Below are 18,093 nucleotides of genomic sequence, written 5' to 3'. Positions count from 1 at the left end.
GTCCTACCCGCTGAGACACTTTCGCGCATGCGCTGCTTTAATGGTAAGTACTACATGAAAAAAATATACTGGAGTATTGTTCCTCTCAATGAGATCTACAAAAAAGTCCGCGAGAGCATATTTTTATCTTTTAAGGATAACGTGTAGTGATCATATTTCTGTCTAAAAATCATAATTTCAATATATTTTTTATTGTGAGGGATATTTTTCCATAATGGTATTAATCCTTATCCTTTAAAATACTTTATTAATTTTCTACGTTAAACGAAGATAAAATTTGCTTTTTACACAATTTCGAAATTGCGAATAGTTTAAGAGAAAAACGCATTTAATTGTTGACACATCACGTCGTTGACACTTCAGCAGTATCGACTCAAGTTTTACTTATCCCTTACTCTCAGCATATAAATAAGTATATTAGTTACGTTGGCCATTTAATGTAGATCAAAACTGTTTTTTACTGTTTTTTCATTTTAATAAGTACTTTAGAAGTTGTTACAATATCAAAACATCCTTGCCGTCCCGCGACCTTTTGCTTATACAAGCGCGTCATGAGCAGTCATCGGTGGTTCAGTGGTAGAATGCTCGCCTGCCACGCGGGCAGCCCGGGTTCGATTCCCGGCCGATGCATTCTATTTAATTTTCCTCACAGGCAGCCACGTAGTGCTTGCTTTTCATCAGGGACAGAATACCCTCTTCAGCATTAACCACAAGCTCGAAAAAAAAAAAACCCGCCCGCTATAGAGGCATAGCAACGAAGATTTAGATGCGTTTGCACGTATTGGATAATTGGAGTTGAATGTATTATTTAAGCGCGATATATTTGGTTTCATATTTTTTGTAGTAGTTATTAGTAGGTAGGCTTTTGTTTATAATTTCTTCGTTTAAAAATAGTCATTTAACTATCTAAAAATAGTCATTTAAAAATATTTTAATAAGTACTTGAAAAGATTAGTAGCACAGATTTAAAATTACGGTACCTACTAAAAAATCCTTGCTGTGTAAAACAATTGGAAAATCCTTATTGTAACTACGAAAATGCGGGTTGCATTAGGGTTTAATTAATTTTCACATTATCTTAAGTGCTTTGCAAACATACATTATATGAATAATCCAGTAATAAAAGCAGCGAAGCCGCAAGGGGGTCGCTAGTTTATTATAAGGATAGGTTACTAATGAAACCGAAGCTGGAGTTTTTAAATTTGGGTCGGAATCGGAGTTGGAGCCGGAATTGGAATCGGAGCCGAAGTCGGAGTCAGAATGTCACCTTCTCACGTAATTGAAGAGTGCCATGTATTTTTTGTAAATATAATCTCCCAAAGTAAACATTTTGCAGTACTCAAACAAATTTTACAAAAGTAGTTCCAGAAATGCGTCATTTCTCAATTTAAATAGGTGCCAAAATTTATCAATAGGCAAAAAAAAATAAGTCTGCGAGCGCGACAGGTTGTGGATTTGATTCCCACTCGAGAACATAAAATATTTAATATTTTTATTTCTTCGCTATGGTGTCGACGCAAAGCGTGGCATTTAGTGCCGCCATTCAACACGCAATACCTCCAGAATTCGGCGGAAAGTTGGGAGCAGAGCCTCTGCCTACATGTGGAATATAAAAAAAAATAGAAACCTTGGGTATATGGGTTTAATTTAAGGGGACGCTCATAAATAAATTAATGGCAGTTCTCTGTGCAAAAATGTTTAATGATAGACCAAATTAACCTTTACTGCATGTAGAGAGGTTAACATATATTTACCTTGGTTATAAACATGCTCGTATAGGATAGACAGGAAGAAGTGAAGTACCAGCAGTCAATCAGCCAGTTAATTCCGGTCTCCAGCTATTCAGGCGGAGTTCTATATCTTAAAACAACAATATTCCCGAATATGGTGGTCTCCAGTATGCATTATTGTAACAGAAAGAAACATGTTTTGTGTAAAAAATTATAGACATTTCGTAATTAAAAACCAATCTCGATGTATTTTACGCTCTGTCTATCATTGTTTATAATTCCCGACTAGTTTTAATTAAATCATACACACAACTCACAACATCTTCATATTTGGCTATAAAATGTATAGTAAGGTTTCTTTAATACTTTACTTAATAATTATTAAATTTGTTGTGAATAATAAACAAAATAGCAACAAACAACAATCAAGTGATAGTAAAAAAGAAGCGCATTTCGGAAGATCTTCAGAAGATTTAGACGATAAAGAGTGGCATGTTTCACACTTAAGAGATTTGGCACTTACCCCAGATGACTGCGAAAGAACATTCGAAGAAAAAGCCAACAAATATAAGGAGACACTGAAAAATGATGCGGCGTTAGTTGACTATGTGAGTGGAGATGCCATACCTATTAATGAGAAGGTATTGACTAGAGCTAAATGCGAACGGAATATAAATAGTATTTTTCGTAAAAATATAAATACAAAAATAAACTTAAATGTGAACACAACAGAAGCTAAAAAAAATAATATTTCAAATACTAAACTAAAAAAACATAATATTAGCAATAATTCAACCGAAAAAGGTGCAAATATTCTTAACGTAACGAAACAAAGACGAAGCGATTATCAGTTCAGTTCTGTGGAATATTATGATGAAGTGGAAGATTTTGACGGATCCATTTGTCCAAATACCGTAGAAGTAGTTACATTAGAACTGGACCAGCTACGAAGCTATGATATACAATGCGAGGCTATTGTTGAATGGAGGAGCTTGGAATAGGAACATTGTATAGATATTATATACGATTTGTAAGCTGAAGTGTCAATGTTTTTTATTTAATAATTTAAAGCAATATCAATTTTCTTTGTTCTTAGATTATAAAATTGTTACGTTGATATCTAATCTATACATGTTTCGGTATATCATATAAGTTACCTATAGATTTCTATATGACACCTACCGATCACGTTACAATAAGGCACATCATTATTTTTTAGGGTCATATAAAAGGCCGCACGGGGGCATCGTACGGGCAGTTTTGGCTCTGGTGTGGCTCACAGCGCTACTTTTTTGTTTTTTTTAATTAGTATTTGTGTCTTTTAAATCTGTGACTATTATTTTTCTAATATAGTAATATAGAAATCGAAATATGCGTATTCTTGACTATCCTTTTTATTTATTTAAGTACTTATATGAAAGTATTTACCCGTAAATAATATTGATTAAAAAAACTTATAAAGAAGAACCGCAATCTCGTGACCTAGGGTCCCAACCATCCGCTTCCCACTATACGTCGACTTCTGGAGGTATGGCGTGTTGTATGAATGTATGTATGAATTTCATTTCCTCGAGTGGGAATAGAACCCACAATTCTATTACTTAGCTTTGCAGTAGGAAGAAACATGTTCAAAGACAAAAAAGGTAAGACGTATAATATAAAAAAAACAAGCATTGTTTTTACCTTCTCCGTAAATTTTCAGAAGACCAATAATATTTTAGTTTCAGCTACTGTAGAGACATCTATGTATTTTAAACTGTGTATTTTGATTTGCGCAAAAGACCGCGAGAGGGAAGCGCTGATAGATGCTTACCCTGTTTACCCTCAGTTCGTGTGATGTTTACCAATTGTACTAGATGGCACTAATACGTGAGAATGAAATCAAAGTAATATTTAAATTTGCGAGTTAATCCACGCGAATATACAATAAATATTGCTAAGTGAACTTCCCACCACTTCGAATTACATAGCGTGTTATCTGGCGCAACTGAACGCTGCTTAGTTTTCGTTGATTACTAGCAAATATTATTTCCTCATCATGATATATTTTTGTCGTTTGACAAACCTAATCGGAAAGAATTCATCTTAAAACTAAAAAATAAATTTATGTTCAGCTTATAATATTTTACTATACCCGTGGGAAGCTTGTGATCACGGTTCCCTCCACGTACCCTGCTGTATGCGAGATACACCGTGAAGCTGGTGTTTGATATATTATCTGATCTGATCTGATTTTTCAATATTCATCCCTTATTTTATTAGCCTATTATACCGTGATTTAAATTAGAAAACTTCTTATTATTTCCCAAGTCATTTTAAACTCTAGTCTTTACTCTTTAGACACAATTTCTATTTTCACGTGAGTATATTAAGCTCCCTGTGACGTAATGTGATCTACGCAGTTTTATGCAATCCTAGTAACTTCATGGCAAAAACACGTGAGTAAGTAAGCTTGTCATTTTTTCTTTTTATGATTTTCGTATCCAATAAGTAAAATGGGACCCTAGTAAGAGACTTCGCTGTCTGTCTGTCTATCCGACCGTCTGTCATCAGGCTGAATGAACCTCATGAACCGTGATAGCTGGACAGTTGAAGCTTTCACGGATGACGATGTATCTCATAGATGATAGTACAGAGTAATTCGTATATTCTTTATTAACATTTTTATCTTCTTCTTCTATTCTTTTTTAGCAGAGTGGGCAGAGAGAGCTTAGGAACCTAGTGTATTAAGAGACTTCCATTCCCCATTTCCCCATTACGCCGAATTATGTAGGCATTGCGTGTTAAGTGGCAGAGCTCAACGCTTTGTCTCGTCACCATTTCTTAAAAATGAAAATACTTTATAATAATTCTCCTGAGTGGGAATCTAACCCAAAAGGCATTGAAAATTGACAAACATATCTTAAGGAGGATATGAACTTACTGAGTTTCTCGTGAAATGTAACTTACTGAGTTTCTCGTGAAATGTACACCACCTTGTGAGTTATGTATCTCTGGTACTTACAGGGTAGGGGCACGTGAGTGAATGACCTGTTTAAGGTGACCTAGTTAAGATAAATTACAGTATGGTTAGCGAGTCGCGACAGCCCTTAAGTTAGCTGTAGTCGCTGCAGATGGCTGCACAGACATGATCCTATAATTTTTCCTAATTTTGGTTTCCATTTTTTCCAAGTTAACAAAATTTATTGTGATATAAACTATATGAAAAATGTTACTGAGTATAGTTATCAATAAAAATTAATAAATAAATAAAATTGATCACAAAATCATGTTTTAAGTTTGCCACATTTAAAACGATGAATAAAAAAAGCTTTTAATAAAAAGCTTTTCTTTAAATATTTTTTTACTTCAAGTTAAAGAAGTAAAATATTTTTTTACTTCATTTTTTTACTAAAATTATTTTATCATGATATTTACGTTATAACAACAAGGACCTTTTAATTTTATGACAGTCTTGGTAGGTGGAAATCAGTATGAGAGCTTGGTAAGCAATGTTCTGGGTTTAATGTTTAGAGGGAGGACTCCTCCATATAGGTACACCAACCAACCTTTCGATAACCTCTATTTCCCTTTTTTCATGGGCTTCTTCCGTTCCGTTTCGTTTCGTGTCTTCTCATTTTACATGAATTCTATTATGAATAAAACTTATTGATATAGCTTTTTTACTTATCAATCGTTCATTAGTTCATTCAAATAAAACAAACACATAACTTAAGTTTTCCAAAATTACTCAATTTTCACTCATGCGATTTCACAATGCCTTAGACAATGCTTTTAGTTAGTTTCACCTGATACAAGATAGGCGGATTCATCGGTTACTATAGCAACAGATGGTTTTGGAAAGTACTCCTGTTATACTTTAGTACCCTGGCACAAAAGACTGAAATGCACGTGTTTTCAGTGAAAACAAAATGGTCGGTTGATGCTTATTATATACATATATTTTTTACAAATAATATGAAATGATGTGTTATGTTTTGTCTCTGTCACATTTATGGGGAACAGCTGCTTTGTCTAGCAACAGGTGATTTTGAAAATAACTTCCTGCTATGTGCTGGTTCCCTGGTCGAATGGACTAAAGTGCACGTGTTTTCTCAATATCCTAGAACATCAATCGTAACTAGTAGATAGATAGGTAATATATACGTACATATATCGGAGTTATATCAGTAGTGTCAATATTAGAAACTTTACTTTTAACTTGTAAGGGCACCAAGTCAAAGATTATAAATGACTAGCGGACCCGGACGCGGCTACGCCTTCTTGAAATATAAGAATATAATTTCTATAGAAATATAATTTCAATCTAGATGAAATGCTAAAAGTGACTATTATATTTATTTTCATAAGGATGAATATCAAAATGACGCGGTAACGCGGAACGCGGTCGCGTAGCGACGACGGTTGTTATTAACATGGCAGAATAAATTGCATGTCAAATTAGAAAGTATTTTAATTTATTAGTATATATGTGTAATGTAATGTTATATAGCCTATAGCACTTCTGAAGAATGCAGCTTTCATACAAAACAAAAACAAAGTAAATCGATCCAGTAGTTCCAGAGATCTTAGCGTTCAAACAAACAAACAAATAAACAAACTCTTCCGCTTTATTATATTAGTATAGAGTATCAATCAGCTTACTCGTAATTAAAGAAATATTTGGAAAATAATAGTGAAAAAAAAAAAATGTTTGCGAATTCAATTGTCAGGTGCCACATTGGACGTCATTTAAATATTTATTCATTTTTGTACATATTTGAATATTTCATTAACGAAAATGTATGCATTGTTTTATTCCTTCTATTTGTTTAGACGAAGCAGTTTTAAGTTCCATCTTGTACATTTCTTAGAAAGATAGAAAGAGTGATACGCTTTAAATATTACCGCCACTGTGACGTAAAATAATAATTATTTTAAATAAGCTTTCCCCATGTGGCTCTCAAATTCACCGCAACCATTAGCAATGTCAGATACTTAAAAACTTCATCCCACCTGCATTATTAAATATCTCAATTTGTTTGAATAGTTTTAATTAAGCATAAGAATTTGAAAATTACTTCAAAATGTTACACCATCTCGTATATTATGTTATCCTGGTATTAGTGCTATATTGCAACGTGGCAGCTACAGTGTAAGTAAGAAGACTAAATTGCTGATGATCTCCTAGTACATCGGATTGAAGCAAACGTGTTTCGAAATATAGCACTGGCATCCGACTAAGGAAAGGAGGGAAAGAGGGAAGCTAACAGTCAAATTAGTTGATATTTTAATATGTTTTTAATTTTCCGATATTTTTAAATTATATCTAATGATAAACTTTTTTCATCTATTTTTTAAGCCTTTTCGTTGTAAATAACATAATTAATTATAAGTCGGTACGGAATCTTCGGTGAGTCCAATTCGCACTTGCACAGTTTTTAAATTTAAAAGTAGTATATTTATCTATACTAATATAATAAAGCGGAAGAGTTTGTTTGTTTGTTTGTTTGTTTGAACGCTAAGATCTCTGGATCTACTGGTCCGATTTTCATTGTTTTTGTTTTGTATGAAAGCTGCATTCTTCAGAAGTGCTATAGGCTATATAACATTACATTACACATATATACTAATATATTTTAAAGTACATTCTAATTTGACATGCAATTTATTCTGCCATGTTAATAACAACCGTCGTTGCTACGCGACCGCTACCGCGACGTTTTGATATTCATCCTTATGAAAATAAATATAATAGTCACTTTTAGCATTTTATCTAGATTGAAATTATAGTTTACTATATAACATACTAATAAATAATTAAGGAGATGTCACTGATTCCAAATGACCTAGCCACCTAGCGGGCGGCACAGTATGACCGACGCGAACGGGCAGATGACGTTGACGGTTTTATAAATTTTCATACATTTTCGAACTTTATTTGTTGTTTATAATTAATTTAAAATATACTTTGATTCTCTTCTTATTTTATTTGATATTGCCCGCTAAAATTATCCTACTTAATAGAGAGAAATGTTTAGTTATTTCGTAGAGTCGATATCTATGTAGGCACGTACGGAAAACTTTAGGTACTTTTTCTAATATTAAGAATACCTATCCTTTAGTTACTTTTAATCCTTTTGTTAGTTCATCTCAATAACTCAGATATTTTTTTCTAATAATGTGTATCTACTTATTATTCTTTTTGATTATTTGAGCTTATATTTGCTTACTAATTCTATTGAGAATTGAAAATAATTTCGTAAATATATTTAATAAATATTCTTATAGTTGAAGCAGGCGTAGCCGCGTCCGGGTCCACTAGTAAGTAATACAAATAATGAGTAGAAATATGTGCTTTTGAATAACATATAAGTGTCCTCGTTCCACACATGGCAAAAATCAGCTATCTCTTTTTGCCACAAGACCAGCCTTTTTCAGTGGGTGGTTCATAAGTCTAGCAAGCAACAAGTGGTTTTCAAAATGATCTCTTGTGATATTCTGATCTCCTAGTAGAGCGAACTGAAAAACACGTGTTTTCGAAAACAACATCCAGTACAAACAATTAAAATAGGTTTGGTTGGTTGGTTAGGACCCTAAGAAGTACTTACAATATAATCGATTTTTCAACTTTTTTTCTCATGCTTTTTTTTAAATTTAATGGTTTTATTTTGCGATGACAAACGCAAAATAATCTGCCAGTGTCACTTACTGTAAGGCTTTGTTCTACATAGCAGGATAGACAGAAAGATACCTAGTGTCAACACACTTCACTCTCCGCTTTCTGTCCAAAAACAACACTGCGTGTTGTTTGGGGGGCAGAACTCAACGTCACTCTTTATTTATTTCATTTATTTTTTTCACTTTTCTTCATTTGGAGATATCCCCAGTCACGTGTCTACACCGTCATAGTACCAGGATTGCATAACTCATGAAAAACTCGTTACTCGGTAAAAATAGAAGGAGAGCTTTCGGAAATGCAATATTCTCACTTTGTCGCAGTGTCGTACATATATACGTTTCAGTCCCTCGTAGTATTTTATGGAAACAAATAATTTTATGCCTTACTACGTTGTAAGAATGCTAAATTTTGAATGGCAACGTCAGCAGTGCATACCAATATGGTGTTGTGGCTTATCAGGAAGACCTCCTTATATGATAGGTTATAGTGTTAAGAGGGGTAAAATTTCTATGAGAGTTCCATAGGGATATGTCTAAGTCCGATAATGCATGAGATATCTATACTAATATAATAAAGCGGAAGAGTTTGTTTGTTTGTTTGTTTGTTTGTTTGAACGCTAAGATCTTTGGATCTACTGGTCCGATTTTCATTGTTTTTGTTTTGTATGAAACCTGCATTCTTCAGAAGTGCTATAGGCTATATAACATTACATTACACATAAATACTAATATATTTTAAAGTACTTTCTAATTTGACATGCAATTTATTCTGCCATGTTAATAACAACCGTCGCGTCGCTACGCAACCGTTACCGCGACATCTTGATATTCATCCTTATGAAAATAAATATAATAGTCACTATTAACATTTTATCTAGATTGAAATTATAGTTTACTGTATAACATTCTAATAAATAATTAAGGAGATGTCACTGACCTAGCCTACGGGCGGCATAGTGTGAGCGACGCGAATAAGCAGATGACATTGACGGTTTTATAAATTTTCATACATTTTCGAACTATTGTAAATGTTTATGTAATTATTTGCTGTTTATAATTAATTTAAGCTACACTTTGGTTCTCTTCTTATTTTATTTGATATTGCCCACTAAAATTATCCTGCTTAATAGAGAGAAATGTTTAGTTATTTCGTAAAGTCGATATCTATGTACGCATGCAACTTTACGTACTTTTTCTAATATTAAGAATATCTATCCTTCAGTTACTTTTAATCCTTTTGTTGGTTAATTTCAATAACTCAGATATTTTTTTCTAATAATGTGTATCTACTTATTATTCTTTTTGATTATTTATTTAAGCTTATATTTTCTTACTAATTCTATTGAAAATTGAAAATAATTTAATGAATATATTTAATAAATATTCTTATAGTTGAAGCAGGCGTAGCCGCGTCCGGGTCCACTAGTACGCAGATAAAATACACAATCTATACTCTATACTAATATAATAAAGCGGAAGCGTTTGTTTGTTTGTTTGTTTGAACGCTAAGATCTCTGGATCTACTGGATCGATTTACTTTGTTTTTGTTTTGTATGAAAGCTGCATTCTTCAGAAGTGCTATAGGCTATATAACATTACATTACACATATATACTAATAAATTAAAATACTTTCTAATTTGACATGCAATTTATTCTTCCATGTTAATAACAACCGTCGTCGCTACGCGACCGCGTTCGTTACCGCGTCATTCTGATATTCATCCTTATGAAAATAAATATAATAGTCACTTTTAGCATTTCATCTAGATTGAAATTATATTTCTATAGAAATTATATTCTTATATTTCAAGCAGGCGTAGCCGCGTCCGGGTCCGCTAGTATATGCATATCTAAGAAATTATCTCAGCCAACACATTTGCATCCACAGGGGATTGATTGTGTTTATGTTTTTGTTATTTAATGGATTGTTTTTTGAAACATAAAATTATTTAACTACTTTATCATTATAGATAACATTTTACCTTATATGTTTCTACTTTTCAATTTGTAAAATGTTATTTTGGAAATTTATTATATAGTTTTTGTAAAATTCTTCTATATATTTTTCTTTCTCTCTTTATTATTATTTTTATTTATTATTATAATAGAAGAAGATACATACATAAATTAAACTATGCCCTACAAAACTCTTAATGAGTTTGTCTGTAGTTTGTCTCAAGTCTCTATATATGTGTATTCTTCTGTTTTATATAACTAAACTTTATATATTTGTAAGAAAGTTGATAATGGAATGATAAGTTTCAGCGTGACATGTCTTTCTGCTCATGTCCTTCCTATATCATATGATGTCCTAGTAGAAGTGTTGGAATTTCAACGTGACTGAACAGTACAGAATTTCCTTTACATCTTCTTTATAAATCTTCTTATTTTTTTAGCTTCACATTTTGTTTATCCTTATTGGAGCAATAAGAGTGGAATTTAGCGTCAAGCCTCTTCGTACATGCTCTCCAGGCGACTTTCATCTTTTTATGTGATACTCTTCTAGTATTATCGATACTGCCTCCTTGGCGAGGTCAATATGAGCAGAGATCTCTTGTTGTCTCTCTTACCAGTCCCTTTTTTTGTATAAATTTTCTTTGGCATTCTTTCGTTACTCAGTCTCTCGATGTGCCCAAACCGCCTGTGCACTACAATATGACAATGTAGACTTTTTTGCAAGAACTTTCAAATTTTGTAGTTGAGTATAAAAATTGTTGAAATCTTGAGTATTTTTTTAATAATTTCGAAGGGTTAAATTTTTGTCATCTGCTTTATTTATATAAATACAAGCGGCCTGGCCGCGGCTTCGCCTGCGTGAACTACGTTATTATTAATTTCTTTAAATTTTAAATTTGAGACTCTTAGCATTTGTAGTAACGAAGTTTCATACAAACTTTCAACCCCAAAAACAACCCCTTAGAAGTCGACTATTGCAAATTCCCGTCTTAGCCAGCACCTACGTCCTATAAGTAACTCCTATGCAAAATTTGAGATTCCTAGTACATGTAGTTTCTGAGATTTCGTGATGAGTGAGTGACCTTTCGATTTTATATATATAGATATCCTCTTTTCATTCAATTCTTCAATAAGAGAAAAAAAAGGTAGTTAGGTAAAAAGGTCATCAAGTCATATTACGAAGAGTGTTCTTATGCATTTCTGATATTCTGGTACAGTCACAAGCAAAACACGTGTTTCAGATCCCTAGGGATATTTGCGCTGCTATCCTATAATAATTATACCAGCAGCCTTCGTGGCGCAGAGGCCATAAACGTGCGACTAATAAACATGACGGTGTTGGTTTCAATTCCTACTGCAAAAAAATAAAATATTTAATATAATGAGGGAAAGCGTGGCGTTGAGGTGTGCCTTTCAACACACAATGTCTCAGGAATTTGACGGGAAGTAAGGAACGGAAGTGTCTTAATAAAGATATAGAACTGAGTTTCCATGTCCTTTTTGCAATGCTGAGTGCGGGATAAAGAAGTTCAAAAAATAGATTTGACCCCGATTGTAAAAGCAGTTTAAGCTCCGCCCTCCATATATGCCTGAAAAAATATCACCTACGTATTTATGGTATCTTAGTATTTCTGCTGTGGAACACGTGACTCAGCTTTCCCTTGGGGCTGCTATCCTATGGCAGTCAAAGCCAATATTTGTTACTTAATTATTCAAGACATTTTAAAACATATTTTAAGGAAACTTTAAAAAATATTATGAGAAATTCTTTTAACAACCTAAAATATGTTATTTTTTTTTTATTTATATAACGTGTGTCCTTCCTATCAGCAAGGGGTTGTGTGATATTCTTCTATTCTTATTATGTAAGCTGAGGCACTTTGACTATTACGCAAATGAGCAAGGGTGCATTGGTGCACATTTCTAATATATACAAAGGAAAATAACTTCAAAAAATAGGTTAATCTATAGGAATGGTACGAACATGTAAACGGAAAAAGGAAAGAACTAATATCGATGAAGTTCCTGTGGATTCTGCGGTACCAGAGGTACTGAACGGAAACTTATCAATGTGAAAAAGAGCTGTTAAGATAAGAACAGATAAGTTAAAATGCGACAGCTATGGAATCCGCCTCATTAAGTTGTTCTGATGAAATACTATTTCAGGAATCGATAGTATGATTATTAGTAAGTAATTGTGCAATACGTCAATCGCAAGAAAATCGCATCAAGGGGCCTACGCGGGCCCCTTGAAGGCGTACGTGCCTTTACGTGTCTCTTTCATACTTACTTAAAAGCTTTGAATTGAAAATTCAGTACTTCCTCCGGTAAATGGTATTTTTATAAGCCACCTCCTACAGTCCTATAAGTTCCTGGGGTGAAAGTAAGGGCGCACGTGTCTTGCTTGAGTTTCTTTATTTTTCCATTCTGGATTCATACAACAAGCATTACATAAAATAAACATATAAGTTACTACTACTAATATAAAGCCGAAGAGTTGTTTGTTTGGTTGAACGTGCTAAAATGCCTTGAAAAAGATGTCGGCTTTTTAGGCACTCTGTTACAGTAGAACATTTGCGACTTTTGCGCAGCAATCAAAACGATGGGTGAAAATATGCATAGTTGACTACTCCACGAGATATCAATGTACAAGACTGTGCTAGAGAATTGAACGTTGAAAGTTCTCAACGTGCCTAACGAAATTCCCGAACATTTGGGGTACATACCCACAAGAATTTCTCAATTCTCCAAATCTGAGTGGCCTTCCCCTACATTCCTTTACTTCAAAAATTGATACTTCAATAATTTTTACTTAGGAACCTTAAGTCACCAAATTGGTGAATCTGACTCTAAGTTGAATTTCTTCGTAATATTGCTTATAGTTGCCATAGTTTAAACTGTTTTAAGAGGGTTACCTCTTAAGGAAATAAGAAATCCTTATAAAATCACTTTGTTGTCCGTCCGTCTCTCTGTCTGTCTTGCAAAATGTAATCAAAAAATGTAATAACAAAAAAAGTGTATTTAGGATACTATAAAGGGAATCATAATTAATAGGGTAGTTCCAGTTGACTCAGAATTACGAAATTTGGCAGCTAGCATCTACAGGTACTAATTCTGGGAAAAATCTGAACATCATATAATACATTTGTGGTTAATTGCTAAAAAATAATAACCCTAAAAGAGGGGCAAAACTTGGTATTGAAGCCGCTAGTTCAAGTGAGGTATTAGATGAAAGGGCTCTAGATAAGCTAAGCTAGAATTTCAGAAAAACTCGTGACCTCCAATTTTTGTACGGGAACCTCGGTGGGTGAGGTCGACTCGCGCTTGTCCCGTTTTTTTAACAGAATTGGGAAATGAAAATATTCCCTGAATGGAGATCGAACTCACAGCCATAAGTCACGTCGTTCATAAAAGCTCATTGCGAAAAAGAGATAGTAATAATAGGTTGTCCCTTTCAGTTTTATTCATGTTACGTATTTACGAACATAGCTTTAAAGCTTATGTTCGTTTCCATAGCAACAAGTAGTTTTAATTTTAGTTCTACTGCGTAACATCTTATGGTAGCCTGGTACGAACAGTTCCGAAACACGTGACTGAGCTTTTGTGGGCTATGTAAAAAAAATGTACGGAATGTGTTGTTTGTTTGTTTCCTTGTAAATTAATTTATTCTATTTTGTTTTTGTTATTTTTTATAGTTATTTATTATTATTTTGGTTGCGGATTCGATCCCCACTCGAGGGAACGATTACATTTTCATTTTCTTGCTCTAGTAGTTAAGCGCGGCGTTGAGCTCCGCCGCTCAACACACAACGCCTCGAAAATTCGGCAAGAAGTGAAGAATTTGTTTGTATCTTAATAGGAAACAGAGTGTCTTAACAATAGATTCCCAGGTGGGGACCTGGGAATTCTGCCTACCCAGTTAAGTGTGGGATACAGCGTGAAGCTAAAAAAATGATTTGATTCTTATTAAATAAACTCAAAGGAAATGGATGTCAAACAATTTATTATTCAAAATAAAATTATGATATATTTCATATCTCCGCCAAGTATTAGCCTTATGCTAATACTTGGCGGAGATATGAAATATATCATTAATGTCTTGCTGGGAATTGAACTCACAACCACTACGATTATGACTGTACCAAACCACCAAGACGTCTATTACAACAAGCTTATTGCAAAAAAGAGATAGATATAGTATGTTGTCCCTTTTAGTTTCATTCATGGCTTGTGAATGGTTGGACGTATGAGTAAAAGCTTAAGTTCGATCCATAGCATCAAATAAATAGCTTAATAGGTTAGTTTTAGCATCTGACACCTTATGATGGCCTGGTACGTGCAGTTGGGAAACACGTGTCTGGGGGCTTTGCGTTATGTAACAAAAAATGTATGGAGTGTTTGTTTGTTTGCTTATTTATTTTTTTCGTCTAAATTTAAAAAAAAGCTTTTTTGTATTCAGAATGTCTATGTCATATAAATAAATAAGTTTAATGTTTAAAAGCTGTAAATTCATTACCAAATTCATCTACTAGCTACCGGCGTATCCTGCACATCAGCTACGTAGGAACGGAAAATAGTGATAAGACACTCACGAACCAAATCAGTAGTTCCTAAGATTAGCGCGTACCGCCAAACAAACAAACAATAGTACTATAAATTAATATTCTCAAGCAAAGTTACAATTAAAAAATAGTATGTAAAAGCTCAAAATGGCTGCATAGCAATATTGATTGACAGGCGTGTTACCCGTCTCATGCAACAGGTGGTTTTCAAAACCATCTCTTACCATTTTATAACATCCTAGTACACGTGGCGAGAATGCACGTGACTTGGTGAGTACGTAAAAAGTACTTACTTACTTACTTACTAACTAACTAAGTACAGTACGATCGACGAGTCGTGGTCCCCCATGAGGCTAGTCGTGGCGCAGGGTCATGAGCGTGTCAGTAGAGAGCAGAGGGAGCCCAGTGTTAAGATACTCTGCTCTCTACTTTCCATTGAATATTGAGTGGCGGAACTAAGCGCCGTGCTCTACACAGACTGAAAATATAAATATTTTATTTTCTCGAGCGGGAATTGAACCCACAATCAATGCTTACAGTCGCACGCTTTTACCCCTACCACAAACAACTAGGTAAACCTTAGTTGAATATAAAATACTATACTAGTTTTGGCCCCGCCTCAATGTAACCTCAACAAGTGGTTTCCAAAATTGCCTCCTAACCTTCGCTGGTATCCTAGTAACCATTATAAACTTCCACGTGATGTGTATGAGTACCAATGCTGATCTTTTTTTTTTTTTAAAAAGGCAAGGATCTATCTAATAAGGATCTGGTAAAATAGAACTAGATTTTATATGCAAAAAAGAAAAAGAAAGGTAAAAAATAGTTTTCATTGAAAACTATTGTGTGTGTAACTGGAACTATAAGAAAATAGGTTGAGAAGGTAAGGCGCGGCGTTAAGTTCCGCCAATCAATACGCAATGCCTTCAGAATTCGGCAGAAAGTGGGGAAATAATAAACATGAAATATCTTAACAGTAAATTCCGAGGTTCTCTTTGCGAATGTGAGGGATTTATTATGAACTTAGGTAAATAGAAAAATTATATTATACTAGGGGACGCGCGCAGCTTCGCTTGCGTATTTAGGGGTGAATTCTGATAACCCATGAAACATGTGTTTAATCAAATATTTTTAAGAGTCCAAATTTCAAATTTTACAAAAATCGGTGGTGATTTAAAGATTTTTCCATACAAACTTTCAACCCCTTATTTGCACCCTTAGGGGATGAATTCTAGAAAACAATGAAACACATGTTCAATTAACTATTCTTAAGAGCCTTAATATCAAATTTTATAAAAATCGGTGGCAATTTAAGAATTTTTCCATACAAACTTTCAACCCCTTATTTGCACCTTAAGGGGGTAAATTCTAGAAAACCATGAAACATGTGTCCAATTAAATACGTTTAAGAATTTGAATTTCAAATTTTATAAAAATTGGTGACGATTTAAAAAAAAATTTATACAAACTTTCAACCCCTTATTTGCACCCTTAGAGGGAGAATTCTAGAAAACGATGAAACACGTGTTCAATTAAATACTTTTAAAAATCGAAATTTCAAATTTTATAAAAATCGGTGCCGATTTTAATTTTTTTCCATACAAACTTTGAACCCCTATTTTACCCCTTTAGGGTTACAATTTTTCAAAATCCCTTCTTAGTGGATGTTCAGATTACAAAAGTAAACATCTGTCCATATTTCAAGTTTCTACCATCAGCGGTTACGGCTGTGCGCGCGTCTTACCTCAGTCAGTGAGGACAAGTCCTTTTATATATATAGATTCTCTCATATTAATTTATAATTATTTGAAAAAAAAAATAGCTTTACGCATATTTCTTCCTGTGTACCAAAGTAGATTGTACTTCACTCCGCTCCCAATATAAAAAGCACGGCGTTTGGCGAATCTCAACGCCATGATTTTTATTTATATCAGAGCGGGGAAAATGAAATATTATTTAAAATATATTTTCGAGAGGGAATCGAACCTAAAGCCGTCGCGTTTAAACTGTGGCACGAGGGCCACAAATCTTTTTATAATAATTGATAAAAAATATTAACTAACCTATTATGTAAAAAATAACGAATCCTTTATCATAAAAAGACATAACTCTACTAAGCACAAGCTACGTAATCTCCCTTTACGCCGAAGAATAATCTCCTTCCATTTAATGAGCCCCTGGTATTTCCACCACAAGATCCACGTGCTTTTGAGCTTTTCCCACGATGCAAATAAAAGCTCGCTTTTTATGGACGCAGATGTGAACTTTTTTACGTTACGATTTCAAATAACGAATAATAACCGGCAGGCTGTCTTGTTTAAACAGTTAAATCATCAATTTTTCTTTGCAATCTTTTCAATTTTTTCTTTTAATTAATTACACGATCGATTAATATCAATAATTTCAATGTAAACTGCACATAATCCGAACTTTAGCTTTTTCCCGCATAGCAGCATAGGTAATGGCAGCCTAGAGTTGAGACATTCCGTTCTCCATTCTCCGCCCAATTTTAGAGACTTTCGTCTTGAGTGAGACTACACTTAAACTGGGATTTGTATGTTACTAGGGCGAGAAATGAGCAGCTCTCGCAACCGTTGTGTTTACAGTCGAACTTTGGGCCTTTCTTGATTGATATTGCTATTTATTTATTAAAATAACTATTAAATATTTTTCAACTTAATATTACCAATTTCTACAGCGAATATGAATGAATGAATAAGTAAAGTAAAAAAACAAAATTAACCCCACATGCTTAACGCTGTTCTTTTGTTGGGGTGATCATAAATCAAAAGTTGAACAGAACTTTTTTGCTCTCTCTTTCCATCATAATATAAAGTGTCTCTCTCTATCTCTTTTGCACGCTACTCATTTCTGGAATTGCATTTTAATATGATAGCAAAAGGTTGTTTCTGTCCCACATAGATTCATTTTAAAATGTACTTTATTATATTGAACATAAAGTTAAAAACCATTTAGGATTAAATTTTTAATAGGAGTTTGAGGGTGCCTGAAACTAAAATGGGGTTCAAATTTAATTAACACTGAATAATACATTCTATGCGCTTGTATTTTAGGTTGTATTTTCAATGCGAATCAGTATGTGCAGTATCTCTGGTACAGTGATGCATGGGATTTTCAAATTTAGTATATTTTTGTTAGGGTCCAAATTTTATTATAGTTTGGT

The 18,093-nt window shown here is 33.7% G+C and overlaps 1 protein-coding gene across 1 annotated transcript; it reads left to right on the top strand.

Moving 5' to 3' along the window:
- Positions 1 to 2,071: 2,071 nt before the first annotated feature.
- LOC146534904 (uncharacterized) lies at positions 2,072 to 2,731 on the top strand. The gene has a single exon (XM_085193354.1). The coding sequence runs from the start codon at positions 2,072 to 2,074 to the stop codon at positions 2,729 to 2,731; it is 660 nt and encodes a 219-aa protein (XP_085049480.1).
- The last annotated feature ends 15,362 nt before the right edge of the window (positions 2,732 to 18,093 follow it).

This window comes from Heliconius melpomene, chromosome 11 (genome assembly GCF_056956725.1).
Source record: "Heliconius melpomene rosina isolate 202511_hmr_F chromosome 11, ASM5695672v1, whole genome shotgun sequence".
Lineage (NCBI taxonomy): Eukaryota > Metazoa > Arthropoda > Insecta > Lepidoptera > Nymphalidae > Heliconius > Heliconius melpomene.
Note: the sequence above shows the minus strand (reverse complement) of the source record. Positions and strands in the feature narration are given on the sequence as shown.